At 46.5% G+C, this 17272-nt stretch overlaps 2 protein-coding genes across 2 annotated transcripts in view; one reads left to right on the top strand and one right to left on the bottom strand.

Annotated features, from left to right (window-relative positions):
• dlgap2a (discs, large (Drosophila) homolog-associated protein 2a) overlaps nt 1–17272 on the bottom strand; it is a 165434-nt gene that overhangs the window by 140935 nt on the left and 7227 nt on the right. The window contains exon 2 of the mRNA XM_042071882.1: nt 12115–12169. Coding sequence (XP_041927816.1) covers nt 12115–12169 — 55 coding nt within the window. The remainder of the gene's footprint in view (nt 1–12114; nt 12170–17272) is intronic.
• LOC121692885 (E3 ubiquitin-protein ligase TRIM32-like) lies at nt 7934–9843 on the top strand. Its single transcript, XM_042071889.1, has 2 exons — nt 7934–8465; nt 9454–9843. Exons 1-2 carry the CDS (start codon nt 8089–8091, stop codon nt 9800–9802), a joined length of 726 nt encoding a protein of 241 aa, XP_041927823.1. The 5' UTR covers nt 7934–8088; the 3' UTR covers nt 9803–9843.

The raw sequence follows: 17272 nt of genomic DNA on the forward strand, positions 1-17272 counted from the left end.
CATGATTGGCACGATGTCTTCAAAACACACCACATGATTGGCACGATGTCTTCAAAACACACCACATTATTGGCTCAATGTATTCACAACACAGCACATGATTGGCTCAGTGTATTCACATGTCAACATTTTGCCGCGGATGGGGTGTGATTTGCGTAGACAACTGCCATATTGCCGTTACAAACTAAGCTCATGCATTTCTATGGAGGATTTTTTGAGTGCTGTGTCTCCTCATTAAAAAGTCTATGGTTTAAGTATGAATTGGTTTTTTTGTGTTATTTGACTAAAATATAATATTGATCCTTAATGTGGTGAAAAGCCTAATATACTGTAACTTTTCACTGTGGCATAGTTCTGAATTTGTGTTTATTTAAGGCCGCAACAATGGTCCTTTTGGTCACACATGTGATTTTTGACACTATAGTGATAATGACCTGTCCAATCAACAAAGAAAAGCATACATTAGAGGTAAAATATGGGTATAAAATAAGGGACCTGAGTAATATTTCAATGTGACTTTTTCAGAGATATTGACAGTTTATGAGCTAAATATGACTATGATACTAGATTTAACATGGAAATGGACTTAAAATAAGAAGAACATAACAAAATTGGATTCCTTGTATCAAACAAAGTAGAGAAAATACATTATACAACAATTTAAGACTAAAGGAAGCTGAGATATAACCTTTTCTCTTTTCGGCGGGGGCCATTTTGGATTTTATGGATAACTGCCACTAGGGGGGCCACCCCAACTTGTATCCATGGATTTTTGAAAACCTTAGGCCTATACCTAACACCCTGCCAAAAATCAAAAACTTATACAGAAGTGCCCAATCTTCATGATTTTTCACATATTCCTTCCCAGCTATTATGTAAATGGTATATTACAGTCTTTTATTTTTTAGACATTTTCAAAACACTCCAAACACCTGCTTTTTGTGGAGTATTGGAGTGTTTTGAGTAGATTGGTGAGGCAAAAAAATAATTAAATGCATTTTAAGCATTCATAGCAAAATATGGAAGACTTGAAAGGGTCTGAAAACTTTCCGGTTGCACTGTACACGCATACACACATACCTTTTCAAACTCACTCACACAGACACAGACACAGACACAGACACACACACACACACACACACACACACACACATACAGCACACATGCACCCTTTCACACTCACTCACTCTCTCTCTCTCTCTCTCTCACACACACACACACACACACACTCACTCACTCACTCACTCACTCACTCACTCATAAACACACACACACACATACACACACACGAATAGATGGAGCACCAACAACATTACTCCAGTGATTTTGTTCCTAAAACATCCAAAAAACCCATTTGCTTCTCTCCCATCTCTCTTGGCCGCCTTCGGCAGGTCTGTCCTGCTGCAGGACACACACACACCCTCGGCCGTCAGACACCTTTTCACAGGAGCGTGTGTGATGTGGTTTCTTCTTCCCCTGCCCCTCTTCTTCCCCTCTTCCTCCGCTTGATTTGTTTACAATCACTTTAGTATTGCCTGCAGTGTAAAGCGACGGAGGGAGGAGGGGGGGGCATGGGGGGAAGGAGGAGGACAATGTTCATCCCTCACTTTCCGGCTACGCCTCATCGCAGCAGTGGCGGACAGGAGAGAGAGAAAGACAGAGAGAGGAAGAAAGGGAGAGACAGAGAGAGAGAGAGAGAGAGAGAGAGAGAGAGAAAGAAAGAGAGAGAGAGAGAGAGAGAGAGAGAGATGGAGACACCTGCTCAGAGGAATTATAAACAAGACTCAGAGCTGGGAGAGTGAGATAGAGCTCATCATAAAACAGAGTTGGGCAGGGTGGAGTGAGAGAGAGAAAGAGAGAGAGAGAAAAAAAGAGAGAGAGAGGGCCACTCTCATTCTTTCCCTCCTCTCCCTCTCTTCTCATCTGCCTCTCTACCTCTCCCAGTCCCTCTAAATCTCTCTCCCACCTCTCTTCCTCTCTAAATCCCCTTCTTCCCCCTTTTCTCCTCCTCTCTCCTCTCTCTGCCTCTATCTCACTCTTCTTCCTCTCTTTCTCTCTCTTGGATACTTTCAGGGATGGAGTGATGAACACACAGAGCTGGAGTTCAAAGCTTCAGAAGATATCGACAGCTGACAGGCGCTCTGGGGTGAAATGGGGGGTGGTGATTTTCTCACTGTCGGTCTTGCTCTGATAAAGATTGCACTTCATTGCCTTTATGTATGTTTGTGTGTGTTTGTGTGTGTGTGTGTTTGTATGTGTATGTGTGTGTGTGTGTGTGTGTGTGTGTGTGTGTTTGTATGTGTGTGTGTGTGTGTGTGTGTGGAGATGCGCTGACAGCAACAAGATCTCCACAGGCACTCAAAGAGAAGGAATCAGCGCGGACGCTAATTACAACAGCTAAAACAGGCCTAGATTACGGCATGTCAATCTCATGGTGGGGGAGCTCTAATGCTACTGAAGGGAAACAGTAAGAGACAGATGCTCTCCAGCCCAGATCCCCATGGTTGGAAGGAGACAACTCTTTCAATATGCATCAAGAGACTCTCAACCAGAGCAAAATCATACCTATCACAAAGGATAGTTCTCAATTAGCCCCAATATTAAGGCCAATATTATCACAGGAAAATGTGGGACTTGCCTGAATGATTCAGGTGATATTCAGGTATATCTCTGGAGAACAGCCTACACACAGTGAGGGCACATCAGAGGCAGTGTGCTATAGTGTGCACTCCTGCTTTGCCAGAGGCTGTCTCCACCCCAGTTTACATGGCACTGTAATGTAATGTGTAGTGGACACAAGGGGCATGGCCACGGCCCTACAGCATGCCAAAACGTGTGTGTGTGTGTGTGTGTGTGTGTGTGTGTGTGTGTGTGTGTGCTGTGAAAAAAAGAGCGGCCATATCAAATCAGGAGCAGCCAAATAGATTGAACATCTACATCAAAAGTAGTCCATCAAATCCTGCCCTGATCTCACACACTCACACTCAAACAGACAGACAGACAGACAGACAGACACACAAAACCTGTGCATACACACACACACACACACATACAAACAGATGCATAATATGTACTGTATGAACACATTTGCACACTCAAATTAGCAGCATGCACAGACACATACACTATCACATCCCCACCTACACTGACACATTATCTGAACAGAAGGATATTTAAGTGGCCATCCATAACACCCTGACCTGGGTTGTTCATCACGGTCAAACTCCTGCATTATCCGTCTGCTTCCCAGCTGATGAGGAAGAGCCAGATCTCTAACAGCACCGTTAGTGCTTAATAGCGTGTCGGCCACACAGGTGATAGCCACCCTCTCCCTCCAGCCTATGTGACTGCCACCCAAGAGGCTGTTCTGCAGTGAAGAGGATGGAGCAGCAGTGAGAGCTCCTCCAGTTAGAGTAGCGAGAGGAGTGTGCATCACAGCTGTGGCAGTTAGGGGGCCTGGGGCAGGCCGGTCATCCTCTGACCGCGGGCGTCTGCTGTCTGCCCCACTCTAGGATGAACTCGAGCGAGTCCATTATCGCTGAGGTGAGCGCCTAGCAGGCCGGTAAGAGTAGCAGGTGCAGCTATAACAGCAGCCATAATGCAATAATGGGCCATTAAGTAGTGGTAGATATGTGAGTTCTGTGGTGGGAGAGGCACTTCTCTAGCATTAGTGGGGATCTGACACGTCGGGTGATGACACCGCATGACTGAAAAACAGAACAACGGTGTTTACGTGGGCCAACTTCAGGTGAGTGGAGGAATGACAGTGCAGCTGTACATCACAGGGCCGGATCAGAGAGGGGTTCTGGGGAGAGAGGAGAGGAGTGTTGCGGAGAAGAGACGAGAGAAGAAGAGAGGAGAGGAGCAGAGAAGAGACAGGAGGAGAAGAGAGGTGAGAAGAGACAAGAGAGAGGAGAGGAGAAGAGGAGAGAGGAGAGGAGAGGAGAGAAGAGACAAGAGAGAAGAGAGGAGAGGAGAGGAGAGGAGAGAATAGAGGCTAGAATAGAGGCTGTCAGCACACACACACACAGGGGGCCGCTGTCACCTGGCAAAGGCTCCAGTGCACACTGATGTGCTGCTCAAACACACTGCCCTTCTCAGCCTTACCTACACTCTCTCTCTCTCATGCGCACACACACACAGACACACATAAACACACACACACACACACACACACACACACACACACACACACACACACACACACACACACACACACACACACACACACACACACACACACACACACACACACACACACACACACACACATATTTCCATTCTCTTGTGCTATGTAATTTTAAGGCTGCCTATCTAACCCGCCCCATCTCATTCTCTTTCTCGCTCTCCCTCACACACACACACAGATATGTAGACATACACACACACACACACACGCACACGCACGCACACACACACACACACACACACAACTACACTTCCTTCCTCTCTCTTGCACCAAGACACACACGCATGCGTGAACGTGAACACACATGCACACACACACACAAACACAGAAACACACACACACACACACAAACACAGAAACACACACACACACACACACACACACACACACACACACACATACACACACAGACAGACATAAACTCTCCCTCTGTATTGTTCAGAGTCTGTCTCCTCACCCCTCTACCTGTCCCAAAAGAGCTCCTCTGCCACCCCAGGTGTCTGCTGCAAAGCCTCGTTGTATGCTTACAAATCAATGCTTTTCAATATGTGTGCACTGCACTCTCTCCCTCTCTCCTTCTCTCTCTCTCTCCTCTCCTCTTCTCACTCCATCACAGGAGGCAGCCAGAGAGTCACTGACAGGCAGGTGAGAGGCCCAGAGAATGGAAGAGAGGAGGGAACAAGGGAGGGAGAGAGAGAGGGAGGGAGGGTGAGGAGAGAAGAAAAGAGAGAGGAGAAGAGAGCAGAAGAGGCGAGGCTCATGGGAGTTCTGGGAGGGGGGAAACAAAATCAATAAGGGCCTCAGACCCTGAATGTAAATCAGCTTTGCCTGGGAACCAAAAAAAAAGTTCAGTAGGGAGAGACATACCTTAACCGTACGGGACACTGCCATAGTGCCACTACAGTGGCTTTGCACCAAACACTATGAACCAAATGTTACAATTATACTAATCATCTCCTAGCAATAATCATGCAGCTGAAGGGGATGTATATTGCCACAGAAAGTTGTTTGATTGCAACCATCATTTAGAGTATTTAGGGATAAAAGGCTGCATTCCTCAGTGATGGTGGGGGTGGGAGGGGGTGGGGGGGGGGGATAATGGGACAGTCAAAATGAGGCGCTGACGTGAGAAATAGACACACAATGCTGAAATATTAACACCCTAATTACAGGCCAAAAATAGGCTGCAGGCTTTGAGCGCACGTCATGCACACAGGCTTTGCATCCATCAAACACTGATCTCCGTAGAGTGGCTCTACTGTCTAATGGAGTGGGGGGGAGAAGGGTCATTTGCTCTGAAAGGTGCTTGTCAGAGTTTGTGTCATGACAACAGGTCATGGGAGAGGTGCAGTTCTGCAGAGATACAAACATCTGTACAAGAGATGGGTTAGTATGGGGATGTGTCTGTATGTGCATGTCTGTCATAAGGGTAAGTAAAACAGGACAGAGGAATAGAGAAAGAAAGAAAGAAAGAAAGAAAGAAAGAAAGAAAGAAAGAAAGAAAAAAAGAAAAAGGGAAGATGAAATAGATAAAGAGGGAAGAGAGGGAATGAGAATGAGAGAAGGATTGAGCCCAAGAGGAGTGGGACCACATAGAAGAGGGCCGTGCTATAAACTGCACTCCATTGCTCTGACCAATAGAGGGCTCTCTGTCCACCATGTGGAGAGCTGAAGCTGCAGGGAAGGTGACGTCTGCAGTCCTGCGAAAGACACAGACACACTATCCCCATTCCATCCCCAGTGCCCTGGCTCAACTCCCAACCTGGCTCATTCAATCTGGCAACCTCATCAGCCCCCAGTGTAATTGGCTCATTCATTCATTCCCTCCCTCTCCACCTCAAGCTGGTGTGTTGTGAGTGTTCTAGCATATGATGGCAGCCATAGTTGGTAGTTAGTGAGGTTTCAGTTTCACTATAAAGTGCTTTGGGTGTCTTGATAAAGCGCTATATAAATGCAGTGTGTTGTCGTATCTCAAGCAGATAAGCTGTTTGATACTGAAATACCTCCGTCTGATCTGCTCTGAAAATGAACAATAACTGCCCGGGGAGTCCACTCTTTGAAGACTACAGAAGACCTTGACCATGCCGAGCTGCTGGACATTTCTGAGTGTCCACACAAACACAAAAGCAAAAGAAGAGCCCTCTGCTAAAGTGCACACTACACACATCATGGTCGATACATTGACCTCTATGTTTATAATAAAAAAATAAGCAGAGCACCAAGCAGAAGAAGGCCAGCCAAGCCCGGGCCCAGCCCACGTGTTATGATTGATTTGGAAGTCAGCAGGCTTCTGCTGACCCTGAGACAGGGTTAAATAGGGAGGGCCGAGCCGGAGTCACTCAAGTGGTCAATTCATTTGAAAACACCGCAGGAGAGAGAGAAGAGAACTGGCCAAGGCTTCTCCGTCCAAAGCTCCCTCCGTCAGCGCTGCCAGGAGAGATTTCTGCTCCATTACCTGTTTCTGAGCCTAACTACCTCCACTCCCTCTCCCATGCCTTTGAAATGTCTCCTCAGTTGGAGCTCACACATCTGCATATTAATGTGAATTAATAAGGACTATTTTTTATTTACTTGAAGTCTCCCTACACAGACATTCATTTCCATCCGTGTACACTGACACACTCTGGCATACTGTACTGTAGCCTTTTTAGGACGCGACCCGAGGACATTTCTATGGAGATTCATGTTGTTTGTTGGGTTTGTTTATTAGCACAGCGCCTGCTGTGAGTGACACTGTTCCATTTCCCCTCCATTTTCCCACAGTATTAGGGCTCTTTGGTGAGGAAGACAAAGACAGGGGGAGGGGAGGGGTGGGGGGTAGAGAGTGGCCATATTTATGCTGTCAAACCAACACACAAGCAAAATAAAAAGGCATAAGATGTTTACCTGCTCTGACACTGACTGCATTGTCTCCATAGAAACCAGATTCAGCGCTGGACATCAAGTGTATTGCAGATTGAAACTTGCTGCCTTTTAACTAAAATAGCAATTTGTTCTCATTGAATCCAAGCCAACCACTATTTTCTCCTTAGCATGCAAGGCAGATCCATATCCTGAGTAAAAATCACTCTGAAAACTAAATGCCTTCTACAAACCCATGACCCTGTGCAATGTGAATTCAGCTTGAAAGGGAATTCAGTCATTCAGTAAATCATTCATCATATTGAACAAGAACACAACCTGACTAATATGGACATCCTGGATTCCAAAGAAAGCACTGGGATTAAAAATATACTCTAAAAATGTACACATGTTGCCTGTGAGATTGGCTGATCTCATCCTTATTCAGGGCAGAATCATTTGATGCCCTGATATTTGTCAGTTCAGATTCAGAGCACATGTGACAGGAAATGAGTGGCTCCAGAGAGCAGCACTCCTGGCAGTATTTCAAAAACTATTTCTCCTGCTGTGACTACACTTGCAGATATCTCTGTACCCAGAGCAGGCCTGGGCTTGTGCTTTTTGGGCGTCTTTATCTGCAGAACCAATTCAAACAACACCAATTACTCCGGGCAAACAGGTTGACTTTTTGGCACCCCACCCCCACCCCTCCTTCCCCCGGCCTTGAGGAGAGACAGTAATGTTTAATGGCTTAGATAAGAAGTTCCCCCAGCCTGTGCCACCGCACAGCCCAAACAAACAGATGGGTTGCCAGGTTCACTCCCACACCCTCACCCTCCCACTCCCACTACATAAGCTCCTGTGGATCAAACACACACTGTGCCTGCTGTGAGCCTTCTCTCCAGGTGGGTGTCAGCTTCGCCAGAGCCTTCTCTCGCCACCTCCACCATCAACCATCATCCTCACTGCCTCCACCCTGGCGAGCCTCGCTGACCCAGTGTCAGGCTAAGTGGAGACTGACGGCTAAACACCCCCTCCCCCTTTCCCGGAGCACAGGCATGAGCTGGGCCCCCCGCTGCGTGCAGGCAGTGTCCACCTGCCTGGTGTGCACCGAAGGCTACGACGCGAACTGGCGCCGACCCAAACTGCTGCGCTGCGGACACACCTTCTGCCTGAGCTGCCTGAGTGAGATAGCCCGATTGTCCGGCCAGCGACAGCCCTCGATGACGCCTGGGCCCAGATCGGGGGCGCTGTCGTGTCCAAAATGCCGGGAGGTGACGCCGCTCCCCGAACCGCACCACGCAGCGACACACCTGGTTGACAATTTTGCCATTGTGGAGTTCATTACGGGCGACGACGACGCAGCCGAACCAGAAGATCGCTGTGCCAGACATCAAGATGAGCGGGAGAAATACTTCTGCATGTCCTGTTACAGGTTTGCCTCACGCTGCTGTTTCAATATGTCTCCTCAGAGCCTCCGCAATAACCCTGATGGAAGTCCAAGGCCATACTTTAGAGTGCGACTGCCGTGTTGGAGTGAAGCGCTCATAAACGAGACAGAGAGGTGTTATCTGCACTCGGGCAGATGGGGGGTTCGAGAGGGGATCAGAGCGATAGCAAATATACACAACAAACACACGCTGAACAGAACTCAGAATAAACGCATCCCCGCGCACCTAGCTACACCACAATGCCACCAGATGATACATTTCACTGCAATGACTCTGCTGCTCCTGCAGCCAGCGTCTCACCCTTTTCAGCCCTCATTCAGCGGTTGCCAAGTGCGCAGCCTACACCCTTGTTCAGCAGCCAAGGGGAGCCTTCCATCTATTTTCTCAGAGATCAGCCTTTAAACACTTCCATCCCTGAGGGGAAATAAAATTTGCACATGAATATTTATTAAGCATTGTTCTAATAAATGCCCTCGCTGTCAAAACAGAGCCTTGATAAAAGATGCAGTTTGGCAAAAGACTTATCGGCGCACGTTTACAAGTCGGGAGTCAAACACTGGTAAATCACTGGATAAATATTTGTCTGCGCCCATCCACTGGCAAGGGGATGTCCAACACAAAAGTTCGTAAATAGTGTGAGCAGTGACAGCAACTGTGTCCTCAACCACCTCTCTATCTCTACCTCATACACTCTGATCCTCATACACTCTGATCCTCATACACTCTGATACTCACTCACTCACTCACTCACTCACTCACTCACTCACTCACTCACTCACTCACTCACTCACTCACTCACTCACTCACTCACTCACTCACTCACTCACTCACTCACTCACTCACTCACTCACTCACTTTCTTTCTTGCATGAATGCTGATTCATTAATTCAATGATACTATATTGTATGCTGTATGTTAGCTCTGTAGTCTGTGTCATGCAAATCATGCTAACCATCTCCCCCCTCTCTCTAGGTTACTTTGCCCTTGCTGTGCTTTTGAGCATGCATCTCAGACTCCATCGCACAGCGTTCAGGATGTGGAGTCCGCTGCAGGCCACTTCAGACTGAGGCTCCGCGCCGCGCTGGGTTATTGCAGGGAGAGGCAGGAGCTACTCGACCGCGTGCTACGAGATTCGGCCGAGGAGCGGCGGCGAATCAGGGCTCTCTGCCTGTCGCTGGAGCACCTGACGGGAGGCGTGCGCGATGCGGAGCTGCTCTCTCAGAGGCACACCCTGATGGGGCTGCAGGACCCTGAGCCGCATCCTGAGCCCTCCCCACACAAAACACCAAAGCCCTCGTCACCCCCCCAACTCAGCCTCTGACAGCTTAGTTCCCATTCTTTCTCTCTCTCTCTCTCTCTCTCTCTCTCTCTCTCTCTCTCTTTCTCGCACTCTCTCTCTCTCTCTCTCTTTCTCACACTCTCTTTCTCTCTCTCTCTCTCTCTCTCTCTTTCGCACTCTCTCTCTATCTCTCTCTCTCTTTCGCTCTCTCTCTCTCTCTCTCTCTCTCTCTCTCTCTCTCTCTCTCTTTCTCGCACTCTCTCTCTCTCTCTCTCTTTCTCACACTCTCTTTCTCTCTCTCTCTCTCTCTCTCTCTTTCGCACTCTCTCTCTATCTCTCTCTCTCTTTCGCTCTCTCTCTTTCTCTCTCTCTCTCTCTCTCTCTCGCTCTCTCTGTCTCTCTCTCTTTCTCTCTCTGTCTCTCTCTGTCTCTCTCTCTTTCTCTCTCTCTTTCTCTCCTCCTCACAGCCCTTTGGGCCACAGCAAGCTGTTCCACTGACAACTTTGTAAACTGAGACCCTGGTGACCGGCCCATGCAGTCAGAACTCTGACACGAATGCAGTGATTCCAGACAGCCCAGCCCCTCCACACACACACACACAAACACACACACTCACACACACACACACACACACACACACACACACACACACACACACACACTCACACTCACACACACACATGCTCACAAACACACACACACACACACCACTACCACCACGTCACACCACACCCCTCCCTGTCTGAGACAGCAACGAGAGAAGGAGGAGGAGGAGGAGAGGGAGAGCCAGATGGCGTCCCTGTTGGGGCCGTTTCTGACCGGCGGCTGTGTGGTGCTCGTCACTGGGGCGCACCGGTGGCTGGCGGGGGTCAGGGTCAGACTGCCGGACCCCGAGTATTCGGGAGGACAGGCACGTCCGACCGCCGACACTCAGACACCCACGGGGCAGACTACATTCAGCAAGCTGGAGGCTATGGCGGAGTGGTGAGAACAAAGAGCTGCTAAGTATGCCCTGGACATCCTGACTGATCACCTCTTGCTGTTTCCTGCTAGCTTGAGGCAGTGAAAGCAACAGAGGCAAGTACCTGTGACAACCATTGGTAAAAACTACAGGCTGACCTTTTGAGAAGGCAGATGCAAAGTTAAAAGCTGTTTCATGTTGCCTCAAATTCGAATATTTGCTCTAGTTCGACAAGTCCCACCCCGCATTAAATGTCATCAAAGATCTACGAACCCTGATATTAGGGGAAGAATATTTATTTTGTTGATATGTAAGATCAATAGCTCGAGACTGGTGTGTTCTGCTTTACATAGACGCTACAAGCAGAGAACTCTCTCTCTCTCTCTCTCTCTCTCACTCTCTCTCTCTCTCTCACTCCATCTTTCGCATCCTTATTACAAAACTCTATTTTTCTCCATGCTTCCTGATTTCATCAGCCACTTCTTCACAACTGCATCAGTGTATCCAAGCATAACAAAGACACAGCAAGGTGTCTAGAACTATTCAATGATGCCGTGTGAATGACCAAATCACCACAATACTGCCAGCACACATGATAGTAATCCTTCCTCTCCCTTTCTATTTACCCCCAATGGTGTACGCTGCGCAACATTTGGAACAACTGATTAGCAAGTTCTTGTCTGGGAAAACAGAAAACAAGTGAGTCATCCACGAGCCAGCCCCAGACGCCGCTCTGGTGGACGGGATTTATTTAGAGCGAGCGCTCCCTCCTCCATCTGCGTGTCTGCATCTGTCCTCCAAAAGTCCACTCGGAGGAGAGCCCACCCACCACAATCCACTGACCCTGAGTGACTCTCCAAGGCACGGTAGGTGGACTGCGAGCTATTAGTCCGTCGCTGAGTGAGAGCTCTCGGTAAACACGAACGTCACTGCTTCCCTGCTGACTCACAGACACAAATAGAACACCTGTGAATGTAGCACAACTTCAGTGGGGCTACGTTAATACGATTAGAAACACCATGGACTTGAGCAGCACCGTAGAGGATTACGTTTTTTTTTTTCTTTTTTTCTGGTGTCTTCCAACGCTCAAAATCCCACCAGTTGCACCTCACAGCTAGCAGCGCCACAGCGTTCAGCTACAGGATGTCAGGCATTCAACCGCGGAGCAACACCACCGCTCTCTTGTGGGACCATCATCATGTCAGCAGCTGTCATCGGGGACGTCGCCGGTTGCCCATGGGACACGCTGGTCTCGCCAGCCAGACAGATGCCGAGTCTCGATCTGCTGAGCAAGGCGGACTGATTTGTGTAGCTAAGGAGAGGTGTTGGGTGGTGGGGGGTGGGGGGTGGGGGGGGGGGGGGGGGGGGCAGAGGGATTGCATTGTGCACTTACCTGTGTTTCTGTCAGGTAAGATACAGCAATGCTTCTGCAGTATGCTCGGCAACACCTGCACATGGGAGAAAAACAGGAGACGAGATTCATGAGCAGGAGGAAGTGGGGGGGGGGGGGGGGGGGGGGGGGATGGTACAACATTCACATGCAAAGGAAGACAGAGAAGCAATTTTTGGGTCTCACGTAATGACCAGTAATTAAAGAATGAATGCAGCCTTCACATTTCCAACACTCCCATGTGCCTCTTCATAACGTGCCTTCTGCATTCAGCATGAGCAGCAATGCGTGAAACACTTGTCCAAATGTCTGTGTTTTTATGTGTGTATATAGTGGTGTGTGTGTACGTGTGTGTGTGTGTGTGTGTGTGTGTGTCTGAGAGTTTAAGTGTGTGTAAGTGTGAGAGTATAAGAGTGTGTGTGTTTTTTTGTGTGTATATGTGTGTGTGTGTGTGTGTGTGTGTGTGTGTGTCTGTGTGTGTGTGTGTGAGCATATGTGTGCAAGAGTGTGTTTCTACAGTATGTGTGGGTGGACCATTTAAAACAGAAAAATGTCTAGCAAACCCCAGTGAGAATAGATGCAGTGGGGTTGAGAGCCAAGCCAACTAATCTACCCCGAGCAATGACAGCTGAGGCAACTTCAGAGCAGTGAAAGCAGACAGGTTATTCAATAGTCTTGGTGGTAAGGTACATTTTAAAGATTTTAGGGGTTAGTCAATTTTTCATCAAGGCAGGAGTTCACACAGGATAATTTCTACATCTACCACGGCTACTGGTATTTTCAATTAAATCCTGTTAACCTTCCAAGATGGGTGTCTGTATTCAATCTTCATAAGACACTTCCAAAATGGCACTGGATTCTCACTGAATACAGATAAGATGGTGATGCAGGCCCTATGCGATTTGCAATTTCAAACCAGGCTGAAAGGTAGACCCTGTACTCTACAAATGAAGAGTTTGGTTCCAAAACGCTATATCCTCCATTTTCATGAATTTTCATGAATATTTTTTTGTTTGTTTTCCAGGAAATTTCAGTGACCTGTAATTTGGTTATTGCTATTTGATTTATCTTTACTCAATCAAAACAACACGGCTGCAAAACTATTAATATTACCTGAGATACACAATTAAATAACATGACTTATTAATGTTTTCAAAAAAGGATATATAGCGTTTTGGAACCAAACTCTACAAATATAACCACACATGAATCCTCAGCGACACTCATGCTGTGACAGACTCAAGTCCAGTACATCTCCAGTACCTAACTGCACTAAGCATTGTGTTCAAGCAGCAGCACACTCTGTTATTTGCGGTAGTGAATGAGAAATGTCTCTCTGGGGACTCGGCGTGTTCAACAGCCTACATCAGGACCGACAGAGGAGCCCTCATCCAGCGTGTGTCTGGCTTTGAGAGCACGGTTACATTACTCAGTCACAAACAAGACAGACCACAGGCTCTCTGGGGACAGGAGAGGGACCGGCTGGCTGTCTGACTGACTGACTAGCTGAATGAAAATATAGGCAGAATCTTTGATTTTGAATCTTCAATGTCACTGTTCCTTGAACAATAAAACATTCATTACTCCTCCTGTCTGTCATTTTCCTGGGTCAGTTGCTTGGTACTCAAGTTACGGGTGCAATTGGCAAGGGATAGAGCACAAACTCACATCACAAAAGAAAGGAAATTAGCAATACTTCACTGCTCAAATCACATTACCGATAAAGGTCCCTGCTATAAAGTCAGTGCCCCTGACCATTAACAGAAGTGGGAGGACATCTGGAATAGTGCTATTTTTATAAACCCATACATGAATATTTATAAAAGCCGTCTCAGATGTGAAATACTGACCAGTAGTCTTAACAGATGCATCTTCGGGGTGTGGGGCTGCATGAACCTAGCCTGTCGGGCCATCCTATATCATTGAAATGTATAGTCTGGAATCGAACCATTCACCTCGCTTAATCCAAGGGACGGGCAGAGAATTGTCTTTCACTGCCTAGGCATGCAATAGGCCAGCGCTACGACCATATCCGTCGGCAAAACGGCAAATACATCCTTCTTCGAAAGGAATGACTTAAGTGCATTGTGTTGCTCAACTTTCAAAGAAAAGCACAAGTCCAACTCCTCCAAAGTTGACGCCAACGCCGATTCAAACAACCGCTCTTCGTTCGCCATAGCCACCTTCCTTGTTGTTCACCGTCGCAGGACTGTCGTTATCCTGTTAAGCCCGCCTTAACTCTCTAACAAAATAGAGCGCTGTGATTGGATGACGTCCACGGCGTCAGCCAATAGAAATCCCTATGGTTTGATACTAGACGTACAGGCTGAGCAAATTAATTTGCCGCCGCTAGGGTGCGTCTAGATTTCTAGGCTAGCATGAACCAGCACTGCCTTTAAACCTTGTGCACTCATGACAGACATGGCTAAGCCCTCAGTGGTCTACACATATCCATTTGCTATGTGCTTTGCTAAGGGGATCTTTATGCATGGCAAAGGGCCACTATGCATGCAGTGCTGAGCTGTATCCTAGTAAAAGACCCAGAGGGAATACTACACAGACTAACCACCAAGCAGCATCTCTGTAGATGTACATTAGCGTACTACTCTGGGAGAATGCAAATGGTAATATTCATGTTAAATTGTCCATCAGTGTTTCCCACAGAATTGAATTCTATTTGCGGTGGTAGCTTTGCAGAATTAACTTGAATGCAACCGTTTTTAGCAAATTAGCGCAGCGTGGTTATGATCCTAACCAGATTTAAGCACAATTTAGTACAACCTGGAAAATCATTGTGTGGTTGTCAATGTTGATATTGTGGTGGGCCGCCACAAATAAGTCAATGTATGGGAAACACTGTCCATGGTCCCTAACAAATTAACAAAATTAACGAAAAATTAACACATTAACGAAAATAGGGCCATACAGTCTCAAAAATGATATAAATCTGTCATAGTTAGATGCTGCTAGCCCAGAGAAACTCCCTAACTCCCTATTTAGAGGATTGTTATTCCAGCACAGTAATAGAGTGATGAGGAGCGGAATGGGCCTTACTGATGGAGCGGGAAGACTGCTTAAAGTGGCAGCATCAGTACAGGGCCATGCCACGCAAAACTGTCACGTCCACAACGCCAACTCAATACCATGGCATTGTGTTGCCGTTATGGACGTTATGAACAGTTTTGCGTGGAATTGCCCTACAGCCTTTCTGTCCCTTTACCATTAAGGGCAGATGATGAACTGATACGCCTGAGTCGAGGACACTGGGAATGAATAGATAATTGATGACCGGTGGTAGACTGAAAGACTGAAAGAAATTATGCCTAAAGGATGGATCCTATAATTATGAAGGTGTTACAGTATCCATACATTGACTTAGATTTAAATGGTTGCCTGAGGGAGAGCTTTATGTCATTCTTCTATACGAAGCAGTTGATTAACAAACAACACGAAAAAACACAATGTTGTGAATGGGCCAAATCTGAAGGCATGAAAAAAATGAAATCAGCAGGAAGCTGTGTATTTAGCTGGAGGCAACAAGGGTGTGGACTCTGGAGTTCTCCCATAACTATGACTGCAATTGATCTTAATAAATTAGCATGCATCTCCGTAATTCATGAATGTAGTCTTATTGAAAAAATTGATCAGGTCCTTCAGAGAGGAAGTAGCTATTATATAAGATGTTGGCTCTGATTCATGGTGCTGAATTTGGAAAGAATTGTGGACTTGGTACAACATTTAATAATCAGTGCAAAACTGCTGTCATAATTATTCAACATAATGTAATAAAATACTTGCAGCAAAGCAATAGAGACACTGTTGCAGCATTAACCAACAAACACCCCAGAAACCATTAACAATAGCAGTATCCCCAAAGGGAGCGCTAACAACAGCACTTAAGAATCAGCAGTGAATTTGTGACTCCTTCCTTCGTAATGACTCATCGGAGTCGGTCTTTATTTGTTAAATCATCCTTTGGGGGAGAAAAAGCATAAAAGAACAGAGAGTAAATCATATTATCTACTCCACTACAAGCTTCTTTCGGTCTCAGTTTCCTTCACACTCTCAGACTTAGAAAGAGGCACAAAAGACTAAAACACACCAACCCAGTTAGCATCTGGTTCATGCCAGGAGACGAATAATATATCATATTATATATATGATAGGTATATTATACCTATCATTGTGAAGCAGAATTCACCAAGCGTTGGATTGTTCACCCACTAATAGGGAACGTGAGCTGGGTTTAGACCGTCGTGAGACAGGTTAGTTTTACCCATACTGATGATGTGTTGTTGCTCCTGGCAGGTAGGGAGAGTTGACAGGGAGAGAGTGATGCTGAATCTGGCACCCTGCAGATTCCCTCTCAGCTCTGGCATCTGTACTCAGTCAGTCTAACATACTGGTACTCCAAAGTGCTCAGAATGATTATATTGCACTACAGTCAAAGGAAATCCAGGGTTAATTCACTTCTCATTTCTCCAAGACTCATTCTTTTTTACATACACAAGTGTGCATTCTTTGCAGACGTGTACTGTATGTCGGGATGCAGGAGCCACCAAGTGTTTTGATGATTGATGAATTATTTTTTAACTAATCTAAATAACTTTTATTACATTTTATTAAATGTGATATGACAACTCACTGCATACCCATCAAGGGTGAAAAGTCACAGAGTAATTGTGAACGAATCAATTATCTCACAATACTTTGCCCACAATAACAATGATATCATGATACAGCAATTCTGCAATACTCAATACATTATAAAATATTAACCCTACGATACATCAAGATTTTTATGTTTTCTATGTCAAAAAGCAGATGTGATTAGAGCTGTTTTCCAGTCTAGTCTTCTGAGATTCGGCATAAACCTCATTCTGGGCAATAGCAAGCCAAGACTAGCAGGTCGGCCCCTGAAGTAGCCTATAGCCTACAGTCTCACATGAAGGCTGCAGGGATTTCCTCGCACACTCGATTTATACAATCAAACAGCCTTGAGCCCTTTCAGACATAAGACACAAGATAGAGAATAGAGAATTCAAGGCTTCGCTGTTTTCTTGCTTTTTGCTCGCAGGTTTCTTTGCAGAGCTCCCCCTACAGCTTCAGAGTATATATTTTACGACACTCTTCAATCTGTAAGTCTGCCATTTCCACCTGT

This window comes from Alosa sapidissima, chromosome 19 (assembly GCF_018492685.1).
Source record: "Alosa sapidissima isolate fAloSap1 chromosome 19, fAloSap1.pri, whole genome shotgun sequence".
Classification (NCBI taxonomy): domain Eukaryota; kingdom Metazoa; phylum Chordata; class Actinopteri; order Clupeiformes; family Clupeidae; genus Alosa; species Alosa sapidissima.

Excerpts from the sequence above, each read along its gene's own strand:
- LOC121692885 (XM_042071889.1), top strand. The coding sequence starts at position 8,089 with ATGAGCTGGGCCCCCCGCTGCGTGCAGGCAGTGTCCACCTGCCTGGTG. Across the intron at positions 8,466-9,453 it reads TTCTGCATGTCCTGTTACAG|GTTACTTTGCCCTTGCTGTG; the intron begins GTTTGCCTCACG and ends CCCTCTCTCTAG.